At 41.0% G+C, this 21,223-nt stretch overlaps 1 protein-coding gene across 1 annotated transcript; it reads left to right on the top strand.

Annotated features, from left to right (window-relative positions):
- The first annotated feature begins 251 nt into the window (after window positions 1-251).
- Window positions 252-16,687, top strand: LOC149432673 (hyaluronan synthase 1-like). The gene is made up of 5 exons (XM_089665046.1): window positions 252-333; window positions 4,252-5,191; window positions 8,786-9,011; window positions 11,888-12,020; window positions 15,160-16,687. The coding sequence occupies exons 2-5, from the start codon at window positions 4,298-4,300 to the stop codon at window positions 15,830-15,832; spliced, it is 1,926 nt and encodes a 641-aa protein (XP_089521172.1). The 5' UTR covers window positions 252-333; window positions 4,252-4,297; the 3' UTR covers window positions 15,833-16,687.
- Window positions 16,688-21,223: the final 4,536 nt, after the last annotated feature.

The raw sequence follows: 21,223 nt of genomic DNA, 5'->3' as shown, positions 1-21,223 counted from the left end.
AATGCTGCTCTCCAAGATAGCATCTCAGCAGTAAAGTGGCCAAGGCAAGGTACAATGCTGGGACTTGTAGTGCCATAAAAGCAGAGTCTGATTACTGAAATCTAATCTGTTTAGTCACAGGGGTTTTATTTTATCTGAAGATTAGTGATTAATTTAGCATGCTGAAGTCATTTTTTTTTCTGAAGGGATCTGTAACGTCACGGGAAGAACAAGTATTACGTGTTCAAGGTGTGTCCCATATATTTACATGGACCATGCCTCACCAGTCAGAAGGAGAGCTGGCTGCATCCACACTGTCACAACTTGGAGCTACTGCAAAACCCGACATATCTGGTAAGTTCTACTCATTATTTCTGAACTTCACAGTCACCCTGGGCTTCTCTATGGGGGAATTCCACAAAATATTGCAGTAATATATCATAAGATATCATTTTATATATCTTATAATATCACATTTTGGAGATAGATAGATAGATAGATAGATAGATAGATAGATAGATAGATAGATAATAGATAGATAGATAGATAGATAGATAGATAATGGATGGATGGATGGATGGATGGATGGATGGATGGTTGGATGGATAGATAGATAGATAGATAGATAGATAGATAGATAGATAGATAGATAGATAGAAAGACAGTGTGTGCATCAGTGAATAAATATCACTTTAGAAATAGATAGATAGATGGATAGATAGACAGTATGGGGGAGATTTACTAAAACGGGATCACTCGGAATCTGGTGCAGCTGTGCATGGCAGCCAGTCAGATTCCAACTTCAGTTTGTTCAATTAAGCTTTGACAATAAAACCTGGAAGCTGATTGGTTTCTGTGCAGAACTGTGCCAGATTTTGCACCCTCAGCTTTAGAAAATAACCCTTTCTGCCTGCATCACTTTTTTGATCAGAACTATTGGCCATAATTGGGATAATTTATTTATTTAAATCCTGATTTCAATTGAAATTATGAAAAAGATGACAAAAATGATATATACATTGCAGATCATAATACATTTCTTTGAAGACTTATTTAAATATCCCTTTGATATAGATAGATAGATAGATAGATAGATAGATAGATAGATGATAGATAATAGATAGATAGATAGATAGATAGATAGATAGATAGATAGATAGATAGATAGATAGAGAGATAGATAGATAGATAGATAGATAGATAGATAGATAGATAGATAGATAGATAGAGAGGTAGATAACTAGACAGCATGGCCTTTGTTTGTATTTGATCGGAACTATTTGGAATTTCTTTTCTTTTTTCTTTTTTTTCTTTTTTTTTGCAATAGTGACATTGACATGCTTGCTGTTTTTTTTTCAAACCTGATTTTGACAGAAATCATCATGTACTTGATTGGAACTATTGATAATATTTGGAATTCAATATTTCACTGTCACACTTGACATTTTTTTTTTATTCCATTTCATAATAAATTTCAGTTAAGATCTTTTTTTTCAGGATATTATGAAAATAGAATTTCTCAAATATATTTAAATATCAGTTGAGAGAGAGAGAAAGAAATAGAGAAAGAGAGAGATAGATAGATAGATAGATAGATAGATGATAGATAATAGATAGATAGATAGATAGATAGATAGATAGATAGATAGATAGATAGATAGATAATAGATAGATAGATAATAGATAGATAGATAATAGATAGATAGATAGATAGATAGATAGATAGATAAATAATAGATAGATAGATAGATAGATAGATAGATAAAATAATAGATAGATAGATAATAGATAGATAGATAGATAGATAGATAGATAATAGATAGATAGATAGATAGATAATAGATAGATAGATAGATAGATAGATAGATAGATAATAGATAGATAGATAGATAGATAGATAGATAGATAGATAGATAGATAGATAGATAGATAATAGATAGATAATAGATAGAGAGATAGATAGTCTGTATCAACTTTTTCTTGCACTTGACTTGTACTTGTTTTGTTTCGTTTATAATAATGCCATTGTCACACTTGCTGTTTTTTTTAACTGAAGCTTGATTATGATTGATATTATGATAATGATGACAAAAAAATAACAAATAAATTTTGGATCATAATAAATTCCAATTGATACTTTCTAATGCTGTAAAAAAGAAAAGTAATTAATTATAGTGCACATGCCACAAGCTCATGATGAACAAGTGAGAATTTTGCAACCTGATTGCTTCAGGATCACTTTAAGATCAAGATCAAGGAGCCCTTAGACACCTCTGGAGGAACCTTGATTAGGAAAGGCTGCTATAAAGAGACTGAATGTTTAGCAAATAACCACCCTATTGTCAAGTCTATGAGTAGATGCCATTCTTTAAAGTGCATTTCCACATTTTCAGCCGCATTTGAGAAACTCCAACTATGTGTTCCCATTCACACTGCATGGCTAAAAAGAATATAAACCATATAGTATATCTTGCTTTTAAGTTGTTTCTTTGGAGCAGGATTAAGAACAGATCTATATAGACAACTTGTATTCTAATAACTTCCAAAGTGCTTATTTAGGGACAGACTGGATTAAAAATACATTAAAGTGATTGTAAAGGCAGAAGGTCTTTATTTTACTTAATTGCATTCCCTGCATTAAGGTTAAAAAAACCTCCTGTGTTCTGATCCCCCCTAGCCCACCCATATACTTACCTAAACCCAATTTTGATCCAGTGAGGTGCCCAAGAGTTATTGGCTCCTGCTTCTGTCAATCATAGCCTATGAGCAGGGAGGGGGGGGCAGAAGTGGCGCCGAGCTGCGCTCTGTGTGTCAACGGACACTCAGAACGTGACTTAGGAACGATCCCGTATGAGCAATTTCTAAATCCGAAAGTTATGCTGCGCTAGCCTAGATTCACAAATATGCGTTAGTTTGCACATGCACATTGCATGTACAGCAAACTATTTATGAGGCAGTTGTACTTATGAGAAACGTGGAGAAGGAAGTCTCCAATCCTTTAGTAAAAACTGCGGCACCATGTGGCTTCTGACTAATGAAAACGTAGGCATTTGCCAATGCATGGGTGGTACCATTAAGAATTAATGGCACACCCGCATATTTTCTAAAGGGCATTATGTTTTGGTTTGGGTTCGAAACTACAGCAATTCTGTTCCAGACCCACACAGATGTGAACTTAGTCCTAAGGCATTTTTCCAATGCATGGGGGGTGCCATTAATAATTAATGGCACACCCACATATTTGCTAAAGGGCAGCGTGTTACGGTGTGGGTCAGAAACAAGGTCCCAACCCGCACATATGTTATCTTAGTCCTAATGGCAAAGTGTAACAAAATATAAAGTTGGTGCGATCCCAATTTGGCTGCAAAGGTGGAAATACACCTCTATTAATAAAGGAAAAGATAAAAAAAATACTGCATGTAAGGCTAGACAGATCATTGAAGTGCAGGTAAAGCCTAGTGTCCCCATTGGGGTGATTCACCCTCTGTACCTTTACTGGTGACCATCGTCTCAGGAACAGGAAGTGAGGGGAAATGTTCCAATGGGCCAAGGACACTGGCTCCAGAGACGTTCGTCTGAGAGGGGATATCAACTTTCTTCATTTGTTCAGTTTTAAAGCATATTTTTAAGAACTAAAGATGTGATTATACATTCATTTTTTACTTATTATTAGTTGTAAAATTTGTGCAGTATACATTCGATCTAACTGGTTGTTAAAGGCAATATAGACTCCTTTCCTGCAAGGTTCAACTTTTGTCATACATAAGCTAGTGAAATGGGTTTTAGCACATCATTTATTATAATAGGCTGGACCAACCTAGTATGGTCTAATATCATCTAAAGCTCAGAACTTTTTTTTTTTTACGTTGGTTTTTGATAAAAGTTTAGATCCTGTTCAGATATATATTGCTGTCTTTGTCTTATCTAGGGAGCTGTCAGGTGTAGAAGAAATGGTGAAAACATAAATCTGAATACGGACAGCAATGCCAGATTTTTTTTAAGTAGAATAAGGAAGATTTGAAAGCCCTATTAGGTTTTTTCTGAGTCTGTCCCTGTGGCCCCCATTCTTTGTCCTGGGTTACAACAGTAGAGAGCAAGAAGGCATATTTCCAACAGGGTCACAGCCAAAAAGACCATGCAGAAGACTTTACTCTTCCACACTTTATGTAAACATAAGGTTTGACTGGAGTTGGACATTAAGTTGTATTTATTGCATCAAATAAGATACAATTCTTCATTCTGAAGTATTGAATTGTTTTTTTTTTCTTCTAGACACTTTGCTCAAAGCTACCTAAGCTCTGGGAGCTTCTGGAAAAAAATGGCTGACATAGAAAAAGATGAACGGGCCTGGGTCGGTGGGCTTCGTAGGGCAGTGACTTTTGCATTTGCCCTTTTAGTTCTGGGAGCAGTACTATGGGCATTTATTGATAGTATCCCTTTGGCCCGTGATGAGTATAGAATCATGGCCTTTGGAATTTATGGGGCGTTCTTAACGGTGCACCTCATGATCCAAAGTTTCTTTGCCTTCTTGGAGCACCGGAAAATGAGAAGAGGTGGCTTCCCTTGCTCTTACACCAAAAACGTTGCCTTGACCATATCTGCTTACCAAGAAGACCCCATGTATCTACGTGAATGCCTTGAATCTATCAAGAACACACAATACCCTCCTGATAAGTTAAGAATCATCATGGTTATTGATGGCAACAGCCCTGATGACCAGTACATGATGGACATGTTTCAGGAGGTTTTTTCCAAAGAGGATGTTGGGACTTATATTTGGAAAAACAACTACCATCACTGGGACAAAGACACAGCTGAGAAGTTTTACAGTCATGAGAATACATATGAAGTGTCAGTAGAACCCAACATCCAGTGGCTTGACCCTCGGCAACCAGGACAGAATGTCATTTTTGAAGAAACCAATGAGTTACAGTACCAAGGGGATCTGAATTATGACAATATGGTAAATCAGAGGCAAGTTGCTCAAGCAATGGAGATGAAGGATCGTAGAAATGACCTCTCTGGTGACTATCTACAAGAGGAACCATTGCCTGTTTATACAGACATCGAAATGGAGGACTCAACAAGACAAGAAATAGAGGCTATCATCAGGAAACACAGATGTGTCTGCATCATGCAGAGGTGGGGTGGAAAGAGAGAAGTCATGTATACAGCCTTCAAAGCTCTTGGAGACAGCGTGGACTATGTCCAGGTAAGCAATTACTTACAAGAGTTCACTGAAAGCTTTATAAAAATGTATATTTTAATGTTATCTGTTAAGTGTTAAATCTGAATCACTGTTCCCCAACTGCAGTCTTGTTGAGTTTTTAGATGAACGTTCACAAACTATTAAGCTTTGACATACCCCTCAGAACCTTACCTTCCTCTTTGAATGGTTAGGACCTCCCTTGCTGTGGTGGTAAAAATCTCGGCTTAAATGGGACATACAGTACCCATACTGTAGAAGCAATGTCCTATCTATAACGCAAGTGTAGTCAGTCCAGTATGCTGCTGCTCCTTCACTGCCCAATCACAGATTGGGGGCTGGGGGGGTGACCAATTATGTTGTCAATTACAGTAGAGAGAAGTCAGGTCACCAACATCTCGCATGTGTTTCCATTGTGTGTTAAGCTTTATGCCTTGAGTTCAGCTTTGAAAAAACACTAGATGAAAAAGAGACAGGCTTTTTTTTAAATAAGAGATTTCCCTTCACTTCCTGTGCCAGGAACGCCACAGGAAATGGGAGGAGATCTCTTTAAAGCGAAGGGACAGCCTCTCTAAGACAGATATCACTAGAACAAGTTTCCCCATTGGAGGACAAATAGAAAGAGTGGATCACCTTGGCAGAGACACAGATGGGGAAAAAACCTCCACATTCTATGTAAAATAAAAAAAGGTGGGACTTAGCATACACTGAAGGATACAAAAAGAAGAATCTGGTTTGGTAGGACTGGGATTTAGCAATGAGTTTGTAAGTCATTATCAAAGCTGTGGGGGTTATTTACTAAAACTGAAGAGTGCAAAATCTGTTACAGCTCTGCATAGAAACAATCAGCTTCCAGGGTTTATTGCCAAAGTCAATTGAACAAGCTGAAGTTAGAAGCTGATTGGCTGAGCAGGGGTTGTCAATTGTGGCCCTCCAGCTCTTGTGAAACTACAAGTTCCATCCTGCCTTTTTCTCTGGGAGTCATGCTTGTAACCAGGGGCGGACTGACAACTCATGGGGGACCTGGGCAATAGGGGATCATGGGGCCCCTGTGTCCTTGCCCAAACTCGAAAAAGCCTATGAAAAAGGTACCAGGGGCATCTCATGGGGCCCCCTACTGACCCTGGCCCTTGGGCAGTACCCGAGTTTCTAAATGGTCAGTCCGCCCCGGTAGAGACCAGAAGACAGGGGCTGATGTGAAAGCACAGTATATAAAGTGCTAGGCAAAGTGTTGGGTCTACATAAATGCCTGTAATAAATAAATAAAACAATAAATACTCTGGAGGAAGTCTAGAGCAGCATTTGTAAGTATCTTAGTCCCATTTTTGAGTTTGGGCAAGGACACAGAGGCCCATGACCCCCTATTGCCTGGGGGCCCCATGAGTTGTCAGTCCGCCCCTGGTCTCTACTTCATATGCAAGCATACACATACTAGGGCCAATTTTAGACAGGAACCAATTAACCTACCAGCATTTTATTTGGAGTGTTGGATGAGTCCCCAGTGAAAACCCATGCAAGCATAGGAAGAACATGCAAACTCCATACCTGTGGTGTGCTAGTTGGGATTCAGACCGAGAACCTTAGCTCTGCATGGCAGGCCTGCTAACCACTAAGGTAACATAACTAAAACCTGGGCATTTGGTCTGGTGATCTTTGTTAAAGAGGCGTATCTCAGTTCAAAATGGCCAATGCTCTTCTTTAGCAGAGACCACATGACCCAAATGGCTTGATTTACTAAAACTGGAGAGTGCAAAATCTGATGCAGCTCTGCATGGTAGCCAATCAGCTTCTAACTTCAACTTGTTCAATTAAGCTTTGCCAAAAAAAAATAAAAAATCTGGAAGCTGATTGGTTTCTATGCAGAGCTGCACCAGATTTTGCACTCTCCAGTTTCAGTAAATCAACCCCAAAGTGTAGTCTTTTTTACATTACTGGAGGGAGCCAAGGGCAGCATTTTCTCTGTTAAAGTTATGACTGTTTGTCCATCTATTGCTGTTTAATCACGTACCCTAGCAGGAATTTATGTTGACATTAGAGTATAGGACCCCCTAGGACAGTGGTTCTCAACCTGTGGGTCGCGACCCCTTTGGGGGTCGAACGACCCATTCACAGGGGTCCCCTAAGACCATCAGAAAACACATATTTCCGATGTGTAAAGAGCAGCTACTGTGTAGAAAGCAGCTACTCTGTTAAAAGCAGCTACTGTGTTGAAAGCAGCAGTATTGGAGGTAAAACGACACTCATGAATTATAATTACTGGGTAAATAATTTTATGGTTGGGGGTCACCACAACATGAGGAACTGTTTTAAAGGGTCACGGCATTAGGAAGGTTGAGAACCACTGCCCTAGGACATGCATTAGAAGGAAAACATAAAATATAGGATCATGAATAGACAGCCCTGGGCATTGAAACCAAAACACTGAGATATACAGTATAAAAAACAACTAAGTGATATACTCATAACTGAAGTGCAGTAGACATACCCTTTAACTTTGTTTTGTTGCTGTGGAAAAATGCAGCCAAACGACAAGCTTTCTATTCAATTCTGGCCTTTTGCCAGCATGAACAGGGTGTTGTCGCAGACTCTGTGACATTCGCAAATTTAATCTAATCCCAAACATGACAGACACCGCGATGAGACCTATTTATAAGAGCTGAAGCAAGCCTTCAAACCTTCAAACATTGATGCATTTGGTCAAAAAACAAGCTAACTTATGCTGGGTGTTATGCTAGAAGGGCAAGTTACAAACAAGTTGGCTGACGTAACTGTTGTCATCTGGCTAGAAATGAAGTGTCAAAATAGAATGCTTGGTTTGCTTTCCTATCTCCAAATACTCCCCAATGGTTAATTTTACAGCAACATTCACTGATCTGTTACATACTAAAAAACGTATCAGGGCCATCGCATTTATCATCATCAAGGTGGCAACCACCACCAGCCCACCTGCAGTAAAAGTTGGGGGTGCTCCTGCCTTTGAAGAAGAATTGCAAAGGAACATGAGATTATGAGACTCATAGAAGTGGTCATAGAAGACATCAAATAAAAATTATACAAGAAACATTTTCTGTAATTGTGTAATAGATTCTATAATGAATTTGCTGTGCATGACCCTTGAGGAATAAACCAATGAATTTTTGTTTGCCTAAATTACTAAAATAGGATAAAGAGAAATATTTAAGGTATATCCAAAGATCTAAAGCCATTTTTATTTATTTTGTTGTTGACAAAAGTAAGACAGCTGTTCTCAACCAGGGTTCAATGGAACCCCAAGGTTTCCCCAGAGCTTGCTAGAGGTTCCTTGGAGAATAGGCAGTGTAATGAATTCACCTGCCATGTACAATGACCACCAATGCAAGAGACCAATTTTCCAGTGAGGTCACTTTTACTCTGACCACCAATATAAAGGGATGCCACAATTTTCATTGTCTACTTTCTCTCTTGCTATTACATTCCTTGTTGGTAAAAAGTTTGAGAAAAACTGCAGTAGGGAATAATTAAAACCTGTTGGGTTTTTTTGTCTGTATGCCAGACATAGAACCTGATGTCTAATCAAATTATGATTGATTATTTTTATTTTTTCAAATATTTCTAAAACAGGTTTGTGACTCAGACACTAAACTGGAACCACTGGCCACCTTGGAGCTTGTAAAAGTACTCGAGTCCAATGACCGTTATGGTGCTGTGGGAGGGGATGTGCGAATCCTGAATCTAGCAGACTCCTATATCAGTTTCATGAGCAGCCTGAGGTACTGGATCGCCTTCAATGTGGAGAGAGCCTGCCAGTCTTATTTTGACTGTGTCTCCTGCATCAGTGGTCCTCTTGGTAAGTTATCAAAAGAATTTGTCAATTTATATGAACTTACCAATCAATTTACTAGTATAGTAACTGGAGGTCCAGACTTGGCCTTGGCCAAACTGACATTGACCAAAAAGTAACATGAAATGCAAATGTTCAACAGAAAGAAGTTTGATAACATTCAGCAACCACTTTGTCCTAATTTTGGTGAGACAGTCTCAATCCAGAGGGATGGACTTTCATAACATTGACATAGACAAATGTGTATAGGGTAGAATTTGGGATCCTTGGTTTAACAATGCTCTGATTTCTGAAATAGGCCATGCTAAGATAGACTCTTTGATACAGAAAACTGTTGCCTTGGTGTATTCAGCTCCTTGAAGATCTACAACAATACCTCCCCTAGCGAGAAGTTCTTTTAAGCATGACTTCTTACAGACAGGTGCTTCCACCCAGCTCTCCACATTCCTCAGCGCTCAAGGCTAAAACAGCCTGAGCAGCTCCACTGCATATGTCTGAAAGGTTTAACCTTTTAAGGGTTGGATCAATTCATTTATAACTGATGCAGATGAGTGAAGTCCGGAATTCTTTTAGTTCATTCGGAGACTGAGGGTCATTTCTGTCCTTTAAGTGGAACTGTGCTTTGGCCATGCTCTATGTAGTTGCCTTCTTCTCTTCCTTGCCTATGGCTTTGCTCAGCTGCCTGGACAAAAAAGGAAAGCCAGGGCTTTGGACTCACATGGAGTGGGTCACATGCCCATCCATACCTAGAAGTGCTGGGTATTTCCTTTGCCTCCCAGGACTGAACAAGACAGTAGGGGAGTGATAGAGAGTTAAGTAAATGGGTTAAACACAGGATTACCTAGGTGCCCAAAGCTGCCACAATTAGTTTAATTGTGACCTGCTAATACTTGTAGTTCCGCTCTAAGCAAAAAAGGAGAATATAAATAGGTTCACTGGTACTCAGGAGTTTTATTTATTTTATTTCAGGTACTTATATAGCACTGTCAAAATATGCAGTGTTTTACATATATATTGTACATTCATATCAGTCCCTAACCCTCAAGGAGTGTACAATCTAAGGTCTCTAACTCCCATCATGCATACACACTCTAGTGCCAATTTAGACAGGAGCCAATTAACTTACCAGCATGTCTTTGGAGTGTGGGAGGAAACCAGAGTACCCAGAGTAAATCCACACATGCACAGGGAGAACATGCAAACTCCAGGCAGGAGGTGCTATGGTTGGGATTCAAACCAATGACCCTAGTACTGCAGTGCTAACCATTTATCCACTGTGCTGCCCTATGGGTTGCTGGCTGGAAATATCACCATCTAGTAGTGTGTAGCATACTTAGAAAAATTGACACTCAACCCAATCCAGTCTATATGGTTAACATGTGTAAGATGGCCTCAGAATTACACCATGCCACAAGCCACACCCTCTAATGGCATGGCTTGTGGAGTGGTGCAAGGCTGAGGCCATTTTACACATGTTAACTACATAGGCTGGATTGAGTTGAGCGGCGATTTTTCTTAGTATTCTTCACACAACTAGTTTATGTGAGAAGCACAGTGGCTAAATGATTAGCACTTCCACCTGGCAGTACTAGGGTTGTTGGTTCAAATCCCAGGCATGACACCAACTGCCTGGAGTTTGCATGTTCTCCCTATGCCTGTGTGGGTTTCCTCCCACACTCCAAAGACATGCTGTTAGGTTAATTGGATCCTGACTAAATTGGCCCTAATATGTGTATTAATGTAAGTTAGGGACCTTAGATTGTACACCCCTTGAGGGTTAGGGACTGATGTGAATGTGCAATATATATGTAAAGTGCTATGTAAATTGACAGTGCTGTATAAGTACCATAAATAATGTGGGTCCCAATCTTCCTGTTTTATTTTTTGTTTATGGATAATGCATAGAAAGAGCAGAAACATCCTAAGGGGTAGATAGGACCACTTAACAAAAAAAAGATGGTTTGGAATAAAGCTGGGAACTACAAGAGGGATATGTTATCGCTAGAATGCTAAGAGATATAGGCAACCAAACCATCAAGCCCACCAGACTCCACTTTTTGATCATTTTAGCCTTTAAGTGAAAGGTCTACTTTGACTCTCTACCTGGTGTATAAATATATTTGCAACTCAAGAAGGCAGGTAAAGTTTTCTAACAAACCAAACAAAAGTCAAACGCTACAGGTAAGGAGAGCCTCCAGGCATTCAAGTCCTCATAAGGTTCAGGGTAGGCAACTCTTCCGCCTTGGCTGTAACAACAACTGGAAGTCTCCACCACTTACGATCCCAGTCATATGCAATGTATGACTTTGCTGCCTTCTTCATTTCTGGGAAATTCAATACTAAAAAACAAGCATTTGAAGGAGGTGAACCAGCTTAGTGCAATGCCGTAGGGCCCTTTATTGAATTAAATAGATTCCAAAATATTCACAAAGAGCCCGGGGAAAGAGGGCATAGCCCTTGACAAGTGTCAGCTGTGTCCTATTGGTGGACACGCGTCTGGTGGTGCGATGGGAATTGTTACATGCCCTTGACTGTTATTCCTTTGTGATTATATTGGAATCTATTTTTTTTTTATAATAAAGAGTCCTATGATAATGCACTAGATTGGTGTGCCCCCTTCTTAAGCTTGTTTTTTTAGGTAGTTTTTTATTTATACACCTGCAGTGTTGGAAATAGGTGTAAAACTAGGCCTCAGGGCGCAACAACACAGAATGTGAGACAATCAAACCTTCCGTGAAACACTCCCAAGTAAGCCAGAACATTCTGCAGATGAGGTTGAATTATTTGCCTGCAGCATTATTTGATACATGTCACAGCTATACACACCAAAAAACAAAATCTGCATTCTTCAATATACTCATTATATTGTCTTGACCCTTCAGGACTATATCGTAATGACCTCCTCCAGACTTTCCTCGAATCCTGGTACAATCAGAAATTCCTGGGAACCCACTGCACTTTTGGTGATGACCGGCATCTGACCAACAGAATGCTCAGTATTGGCTATGCAACTAAGTAAGTAACCTACAAAGTTGGAAAGTCATTCATATTAAAGCTGAACTTCAAGCAAATAGCTAAATACACAAATAAAATATGTACAAGGCACCGGTTCTGCCTAATAATGGATTTTCATATTTATGTCCATTTAGTCCTGAGATGTGCACAGCTCTGGCACATAGCACAGGCCAGGACTGATCTTTATCTGCTGCAGTTACCAGTTGTGGGGCTTGTCCCTGCCTGCCCTGTGTTTGGAAAGGATAGGAGATGGACACAGACCAGGGGCGGACTGACAACTCATGGGGCCCCCCGGCAATAGGGGATCATGAGGCTACTGTGTCCTTGCCCAAACTCAAAAAAGCCTATGAAAAAGGTACCAGGGGCATCTCATGGGGCCCCCTACTGACCCCAGGCCCTCAGGCAGTGCCCAAGTTTCCAAATGGTCAGTCTGCCCCTGACACAGACCTTCATTTAGTGAAAAAATTCATTCTTAGAGCTTATTGGCTGGGGTTCTACAGCTCTCCACAATGGGGGGGAGAGGAATGCCTAGGGCAACACAAGCAATGAATACACCACTGATAGCCATAGACGGTGCTATTTTCTTTCCAGGGAAGAAAATCACTTGATTCCCCCATCAAGACAGTCAGTGTTGATAGGGGAATCCCTCCCATGGAGCCATTGTGTTCTCTCAGCGGGGGGAGCTGTCTCCACCTGGAGAACACAGTGAATATTGCTAACGGCTATAATAACTGCTAGCAATAATCGCATATAAAACCCAACAGGCTTGTTGTATCCAAGTTGATCAATCCAGCCTGCCCATACATTTTATTTATTTATTTCAGGTACATATATAGCACCATCAATTTGCGTAGCACTTTACATATATATTGTACATTCACATCAGTCCCTAACCCTCAAGGGGTGTACAATCTAAGGTCCCTAACTCACATTCATACATACACATACTAGGGCCAAGCTAGTAGGAGCCAATTTACCTGCCAGCATGTCTTTGGAGTGTGGGAGGAAACCCACACAGGCAGAACATGCAAACTCCAGGCAGGTGGTGCCATGGTTGGGATTTGAACCAATGACCCTAGTACTGCCAGGTGGAAGTGCTAACCACTTAGGCACTGTGCTGCCCATACATGCTAAATTGGCCAAGAATCTATGGCCGGCTTAATAGAGAAAATAAGATGATGCGGTTTGGGGACAAGAAATGCCATCATTATACACCTTGTATCCCTGATGAAGGAGGATTTCTGACTACCAAAATGCATTGACTGAAAAAAGGGGAAAAACCCTGCGCTACACCCCAGACAATACAATGTATGAATGAATGTGTGAAAAAAATATATATTCTGAAACAGTAGTGCTGCTACTCTTTCCCTGAACACCAGAAAATACAAAACATATAAAAAAATGAATGCGCTGTAAACTAAATAATCATAAACAATAATCAATCAAATAAATACTGATACATGAAAAATGTGCATAAATTAATTGAAATGATATAAATCCACATTCATATATTAAATAATTAAAAGTTATTGGATTTTTGGACTTTTAATTATTTAATATATGAATGTGGACTTATATCATTTCAATTAATTTATGCAAATTTTTCATGTAGCAGCATTTATTTGATTGATTATTGTTTATTGGGCAGCACAGTGGCTAAGTGGTTAGCACTTCTGCCTGGCAGTACTAGGGTTGCCGGTTCAAATCCCAACCACAGCACCACCTGCCTGGGGTTTGCATGTTCTCCCTGTGCCTGTGTGGGTTTCCTCCAAGTATTCTGATTTCCTCCCACACTCCAAAGACATGCTGGTAGGTTAATTGGCTCCTGTCTAAATTGGCCCTAGTATGTATGAATGTGAGCTAGGGACCTTAGATTGTACACCCCTTGAGGGTTAGGGACAGATGTGAATGTACAATATATATGTAAAGTGCTGCATAAATTGATGGCGATATATAAGTACCTGAAATAAATAATAATTTAGTGTAAATTGCATTGACTGCCTTTTTTATGTGGCGTCATATACGTTTTTGGACTCCCAAGAGTTAGTTGGTTTGGCTCTCTTATTGTCTCTCTTCAACCTTGTGACTGGAAAGTGAAAGGAGAAGTAGCACACTCTCTCATCTCTCCGTCACTTTGCACTCTCCTCCTATAAGTATGCTCCTTGTTAGCACATGACCACAACTGATTGGCTCCTTGTGCTGCTTCTTCCTGCAAGAGGCTGAAACCAAGTTAAATTTAGGTAGTTACACTGGTTACATTTTAAAAAAGAATACATTTAGGGAGGTATCACTGAATATAGAGGGATGCATCAACTTGTGTATTTTATACCAGTCTGGAGTTCAGCTTTAAAAGGTGCTACAATAGAGAAAGAAAACTCATAGAGACTAATCGACTAAAAGAAAACCTAAAACACGAGCTAGCTACCATGTTGTAAAACAACCCAAGATCAGGGGCAGACTGACAACTCACGGGGCCCCCGGGCAATAGGGGATCATGGGGCCCCTGTGTCCTTGCCCAAACTCAAAAAAGCCTATGAAAAAGGTACCAGGGGCATCTCATATGATGCCCCTGGTACCTTTTTCATAGGCTTTTTTGAGTTTGGGCAAGGACACAGGAGCCCCATGATCCCCTATTGCCCGGAGGCCCCATGAATTGTCAGCCCGCCCCTGTGGTAGGTCTAGAGCAGTGGTTCTCAACCTGTGGGTCGCGACCCCTTTGGGGGTCTAACGACCCTTTCGCAGAGGTTGCCTAAGACCATCGGAAAACACATATTTCCAATGTGTAAAGAGCAGCTACTGTGTAGAAAGCAGCTGTGTTGAAAGCACCTACTCTGTTAAAAGCAGCTACTGTGTTGAAAGCAGTAGTATTGGAGGTAAAACGGCACTTCATGAATTATAATTACTGGGTAAATAATTTTATGGTTGGGGGTCACCACAACATGAGGAACTGTATTAAAGGGTCGCGGAATTAGGAAGGTTGAGAACCACTGGTCTAGAGGGATATGCTGTATTTATATTTCATGTCTGAGGTTTAAACCACTTTGTAACCCATTAAACACAAAGGATACTATATAAATCATAAAAATGTCAAAGTAAATATTTCAAATGACTAATCTCAAACATTAATTTTTTTTTTCAGATACACCGCACGTTCAAAATGTTATTCTGAGACACCTGGCCAGTTCTTGCGTTGGCTGAACCAGCAGACACGCTGGACCAAATCCTATTTCCGTGAGTGGCTATACAACGCTCTTTGGTGGCACAAACATCACCTTTGGATGACCTACGAGTCAATCATCGCTGGCGTCTTTCCATTTTTTGTCACAATCACAGTCATCAAATTGTTCTTCAGCTGCCATCTATGGGACATCCTTTGGGTCCTTATCACTGTCCAACTGATTGCCACTGTTAAGGCCTTGTATGCTTGCTTCCTACGAGGCAACATGGTCATGATATTCATGTCTCTCTATGCCGTACTCTACATGGCCGGACTGCTTCCTACAAAGTACTTTGCCATTATTACCATGAACAAGAGCAGTTGGGGTACATCGGGACGAAAGAAGATGGTAGGTAACTATATGCCTCTTCTGCCTTTGTCCATCTGGTGGGGGATCCTTTTTGCTGGTTTGCTCTACACAATCATCATGATGTCATTGTGCACCGATTGCCGTCTCATTGAAGCAGAGCAAAATTATTTGATCTACGGCTTTTCCGCCTATGTTGCCTACTGGATACTGATGATATCCCTCTACTGGCTTTGGATCAAGCGCCTTTGCAGAAAGAGGCAGGATTATTACGATGTTACGGACTGAAAAGGCATGCAGACCACGAACATTAGATCCAAGAGCGTATAAAGGACATACTACCAAAAGTATTAGTGGAGGTACTGTATGCCATGGAGGTCGGTGCCACAACGTGCTGAAGTCTCCTTGTCCTCTTGCAGGTTGCTTGCGAGAATAAGTAAAAGCAGCTTCTAAAAGGAAAGCAAACTTCAGGCTGAAGACCTATTTCCAACACAGCTTGTTTTTGTGAAGGTTGCCTATTCTCTACATTTTTCTTTAGTTATTGTATATTTTAAGCCAACTTTTTAAAGTGTTTTTGATATACTGGAACAAGGACGACTGCAACTGTAGTCATTGAAAAACATTTACCTGTGGCAGGTATGGTCTAAACATCTCACTCTTTTTGGAGCCCAACTATACCAAACACCAGCTCAACAAACCATAAAGACTAAAGTGATTACATATTGTGTGGTCTAAATCTGTAGAGACTGCAGATATGGAATTCTGACTTGAATATATGTAGGGTACAGTGCAGAGGCCATCTTCAGATGGTGGCATTAGGCAACCGGCTGAGCAGCTGTACTCTCGAGCCAGCTCTAACTATTCCCTAAGTGTGCACTCAGAAAATATTCTAAAAACTTGAACTTAGAAAATGCTGCACCGTTAAAGCCCCTCAACTTCTCCCTCCTCCTACCCATAGTTGGGAAATGGGCAAGGCATAGATGTCAATGCTGCTTGAAACAAAATGGAGATGTGTGCTCTCTTACTGTGTTTGTGGACATCTATGAGAAGTTTTTACTACTTTTTGTGCATATAATGTTTACTATATAGATTTTATGACATTTTATATTATTTATTGGTGTTTCTATTAAATATTTAAAATTACTTTTCCATGTTGTATGCGTCTTACTCATTTGAAGATGGGTTGTTGTCACTTGGTTACTCTGCTGGGGTATCTAGTACAGTTCTTGTACAATTCCAAAAGAATGGAAACCCTATACGTTGATCAAGATAGTCTGGTACAGGGGCGGACTGACCATTCGAGCACTCGGGCACTGCCCGAGGGCCCGGGATCAGTAGGGGGCCCCATGAAATGCCCCTGTTACCTTTTTAATAGGCTTTTTTGGGTGTGCTTTGAGTGTGGGTAAGGACACAGGGGCTTGTTGCTATAGACCTTGTTGACCCCTCTCCAAACATAGCACGTATGGTTGTGACCAGGGACGGACTGACCATTTGGAAACTCGGGCACTGCCCAAGGGCCCAGGGTCAGTAGGGGGCCCCATGAGATGCCCCTGGTACCTTTTTCATAGGCTTTTTTGAGTTTGGGCAAGGACACAGGGACCCCATGATCCCTATTGCCCGGGAGCTCCATGAGTTGTCAGTCTGCCCCTGGTCTGATACCATATCCTGATATAATATATCACTAGAAAAGCATAGTTTTCTAGTGATTCAACTGATGACCTAAAGTGGCATACATGTAGTCAACACCTTCTTTTCATTTTTCAACAAGTTGGAAAATCTTTTTTCCATCCTAAATAATTCAATCCTCACCTGACTGCTGTATTAGACCTTTTATGGCCACCTAATATACAACTCTGCCTTTTGGCCAATTTGACTTTGCAAACAAAAACTGCAGTAAAACAACTCACAACTCACTTTGCCCAGGGGCAAATATTTCAAGTGTCTACAAAGACAAAATGTTTCTTTTAGCTTTGGATAGGGCATAAAAAGAATAGCAACCCTGTCAGGTTTTAATTGTTGTCTGTGTCCATGTTGGGGAGAGTAGCTCTCTTATATTGACCTGGTGGCCCTTGCACCCTATCGTAAATAAAGGAGAAATCTCCCAATGGGCACTCTTGGAGATTTACGCCTAATTCCTATTGTGGAAATCTCTCCAATGCTGCTTTTCTAAACTTTTTCAAAACAGAGGAACTCTTTAAATAATTTTCTGGTCTCAGGAAACCACTGCTAAAAATGAATATATCTAAAACTCATGGTACAAGTTTGTGATGGTCAGTGGGAAGAATGCTCCTTACACTTGTGGACATTGGGAAGAATTACCTCTTTACAGGTCAAAAAAATCAATGGTGTCAGTGGGAACTTATCTGATAGTCAGAAATTGTTGCTCATGATACCCCTAGTAAGCTCTGGAGGAACCCTGGTTGAGAAACCCTGCTCCAATCAGTTGCGGACTGACAACTCATGGGGCCCCTGGGCAATAGGGGACCATGGGGCCCCTGTGTCCTTGCCCAAACTCAAAAAAAGCCTATGAAAAAGGTACCAGGGGCATCTCATGGGGCCTCCTACTGACCCCGGGCCCTCGGGCAGTGCCCGAGTTTCCAAATGGTCAGTCTGCCCCTGATAACAACCAACCTGAGTTTTCTATCATTCTGTATCCAGTCAGGTGGCCCTTCTACCAATCAGGTAGCCATACACGGCTTGAATTTCGGCAGACTGAGCAAGTTGTTCGGTGGGCGGCCGCGTCGCTTGTTAGATTTATGTAACATAACAACCAGGGGCGGACTGACAACTCATGGGGCCCCCCGGGCAATAGGGGATCATGGTGCCCCTGTGTCCTTGCCCAAACTCAAAAAAAGCCTATGAAAAAGGTAACAGGGGCATCTCATGGGGCCCCCTACTGACCCCGGGCTCTCGGGCAGTGCCCGAGTTTCCAAATGGTCAGTCTGCCCCTGGTTCCAATTCACAGGCAGCAAATAGAAAATCGACTGATTTCACTTTTGCCTATTCATTCCAAAACATTTAAAAAATGGCTTTAGATGTACTCTAGCACACACAATTCCATAGACATTCCAATGTCCGCAGTTCCCTATGAGAAACATAATCTCAGTTTGCAATACAATGGAGACACAGACCCATGGCTTGCCAATTACAGCTAAATCCAGGTGCTTCATCCACTCCACCACATTCCTTCTCAATCCTTTGCAGCTCATTTGGCGTGTTTTCCTTTCTGACAACTGTAACAAACACAACGCCACAAAACTTTAGCCACTTAACTCTGAGATAATTACATTTGATGAAGGAAATCAACAAATTTTAATTTGTTTGTAGAATATTTTGACATAAGCTAAATGGCATTCTGTCACATAGCTATATCTTTCCCCCAGGAAACCGAGAGCTAATTATCTTCGCATTGGACAGATTAACACGTTAAAATTTGCAACATCCCAGCCCTTCTATGAATGAAACTGTAACTTAGAAAAACAAATCGTTACCAAAAAAAAAAATAATAATTTTGCCCCAAAAATATACTCTATGTACTTATTTTAAATGAAGAATACATAAAGTAAAAGTGTCTGCCTTGATTTCAGACTGATATAGAGATTGTATGCTTCTTCTTGCTGACTGCGCACATGCATCAGAACCACATAGACTACTATGCCTCATGACTCTGTAGAAGTCTATGGGGTTCTGCTTTGCAAGTTTACAGAGCAGACCCCAGACTATTCATTAGTCCCACAACCAAAAAAAGTGGCCACACTCCTTGTCTGCCAGATCTTTCTGGAGGGATCGTGCAGTCAAACGTGGGTTTTGAATTGTTTTTCTCACAATCCTGCGAGCTGTTCTGTCTGATATTTTTCTTGGTCTTCCAGATGTTGCTTTAACTTCCACTGTTCCTGATGACTGCCATTTCTTAATTACATTCCGAACAGAGCATATTGACATCTGAAAACGCTTTGCTATCTTCTTATAGCCTTCTCCAGCTTTGTGAGCGTCAACTATTTTCAGTTTCAGTTTTCTAGACAACTGCTTAGAAGAACCCATGGTGCTGATTGTTGGGGCAAGGTCAGATGAGTCTGGGCATTTAAAACCTTTGAGATTGACATCACCTGGTCTTCCCAGACGATGATTGAGAACAATCCATGACACTGGCAGGTCTCAGCTTGGCAAAGGGGGCAGTGCATGCTATAAATTCTGCAGGGTGCCCAAACTTTTGCAAACGCCATTTTTTTGTTTTCTGTTATTTTGAAAGTGTAAATGATGGAAATAAAATCTAACTTTTGTTGACATATTATAAGAATGTCTAATCTGTAATTTGATGCCTTTTGGAGATTTTTTCATCTTTCCTTGGCTTCTTTATGCACATTAATACAAATTTTTAGCTGGGGTGCCCAAACTTTCGATCCCCACTGTATGTGATGGTTTATTAAAACCTTTGGACCCATATTAGTGATCCTCGGTGTGCTGGTGACATTTTTTCCTTGCTGATTTTGTTCGGTTCCAGCTGACGGTCACTGCAGCACCCACTTATACACACAGCCATTTTTAATGCAGGAACATGTGCGTTTGGATTGTACACTTGCGGATGTACAGACCTGACCTCAACAGGAAGAGATCTCACCACCAGTGAAAGTGATTTCATTTACTGGAAATATCCTTTTTTTTTAGGTGGACCTGTGGGGAGGTGCAACGTGTGCGGTGGCAGCGAACACATCCATTTACAATTAAACTTGAAAATTGTATTGAACAGAATGCCAAAGTTACAGACACCCCAGTGGGAGAGCGCCGCTTAGAGGAACAACTCAGAGTTCAATGCAATCAAAGACGTGGCTGGTGAGAAGTGACGACAGCGTCTGTTACAGATGTGGAAGTGTGGCTTGTCCATTCTTCTCTGGAACCTTTCCCTACGGCTAGTTGCTTTCCCTAACAAACAGGGTCTCTCTCAACCCTAGCCACTCGCAAAATGTGCGCCATATATAGACCCCGCTGACCCAATATGTCCTCCAACAGTTACATGACTGAAGAATAGCCAACTGGGAGGCTACTCCATTGACCCAGGAAACCATAAAGAAACTATATTTCCTTTTGACTTCCTCTACAGGCTGTGGTGCCACTCAGGTTGATCACCACCTACAGTGGAGAAAACACACTGTACCTGCCTACAGACCAACCAGGTGACTATGAAGTTTCTTTGCAAGTTCTATATGTTTACCATGTTCAAGTCACTACTACAGGTATTAACCATATTAACCTCCCTGGCGGTATTCCCGAGTGTAGCTCGGGGTAAAATTTCTATACCAAAAGCGGTAACCCCGAGCTACACTCGGGCTTACCATGCGGCGTTCTCTGGGGGTCCCTGCAGCACTTACCTTGTCCTTCGCTCCCGCGATGTGTCCCCTGCAGCGTCCCCGGCCATCTCCTCCAGCCGATGCCGGCATCCGGCTTCTGTGTTCCAGTCCCTGTGACGTCGGGACGTACGGGTGCCGAAACCGGCAGGAAATTTGAATTTTTTAAAAAATGTCATTTTTGCTGTCATTGCTGTTTCAATGCATTTCACATACATTTTGTCCCGAGTGCTTTGTCCGGCGCCCTGCCTGCATTTTGAATGTTCTTTCTGCCTGGAAACTTAGAAAAGTCCATGGCGTCCAAAAAGCGTCCCTTTACGTCAAAAGCGGTTTTAGA

The sequence above is a fragment of the Staurois parvus genome, unplaced genomic scaffold (assembly GCF_062004578.1).
Source record: "Staurois parvus isolate SC_StPar_1 unplaced genomic scaffold, SC_StPar_1.0 ptg002113l, whole genome shotgun sequence".
In the NCBI taxonomy this organism is placed as follows: domain Eukaryota; kingdom Metazoa; phylum Chordata; class Amphibia; order Anura; family Ranidae; genus Staurois; species Staurois parvus.
Note: the sequence above shows the minus strand (reverse complement) of the source record. Positions and strands in the feature narration are given on the sequence as shown.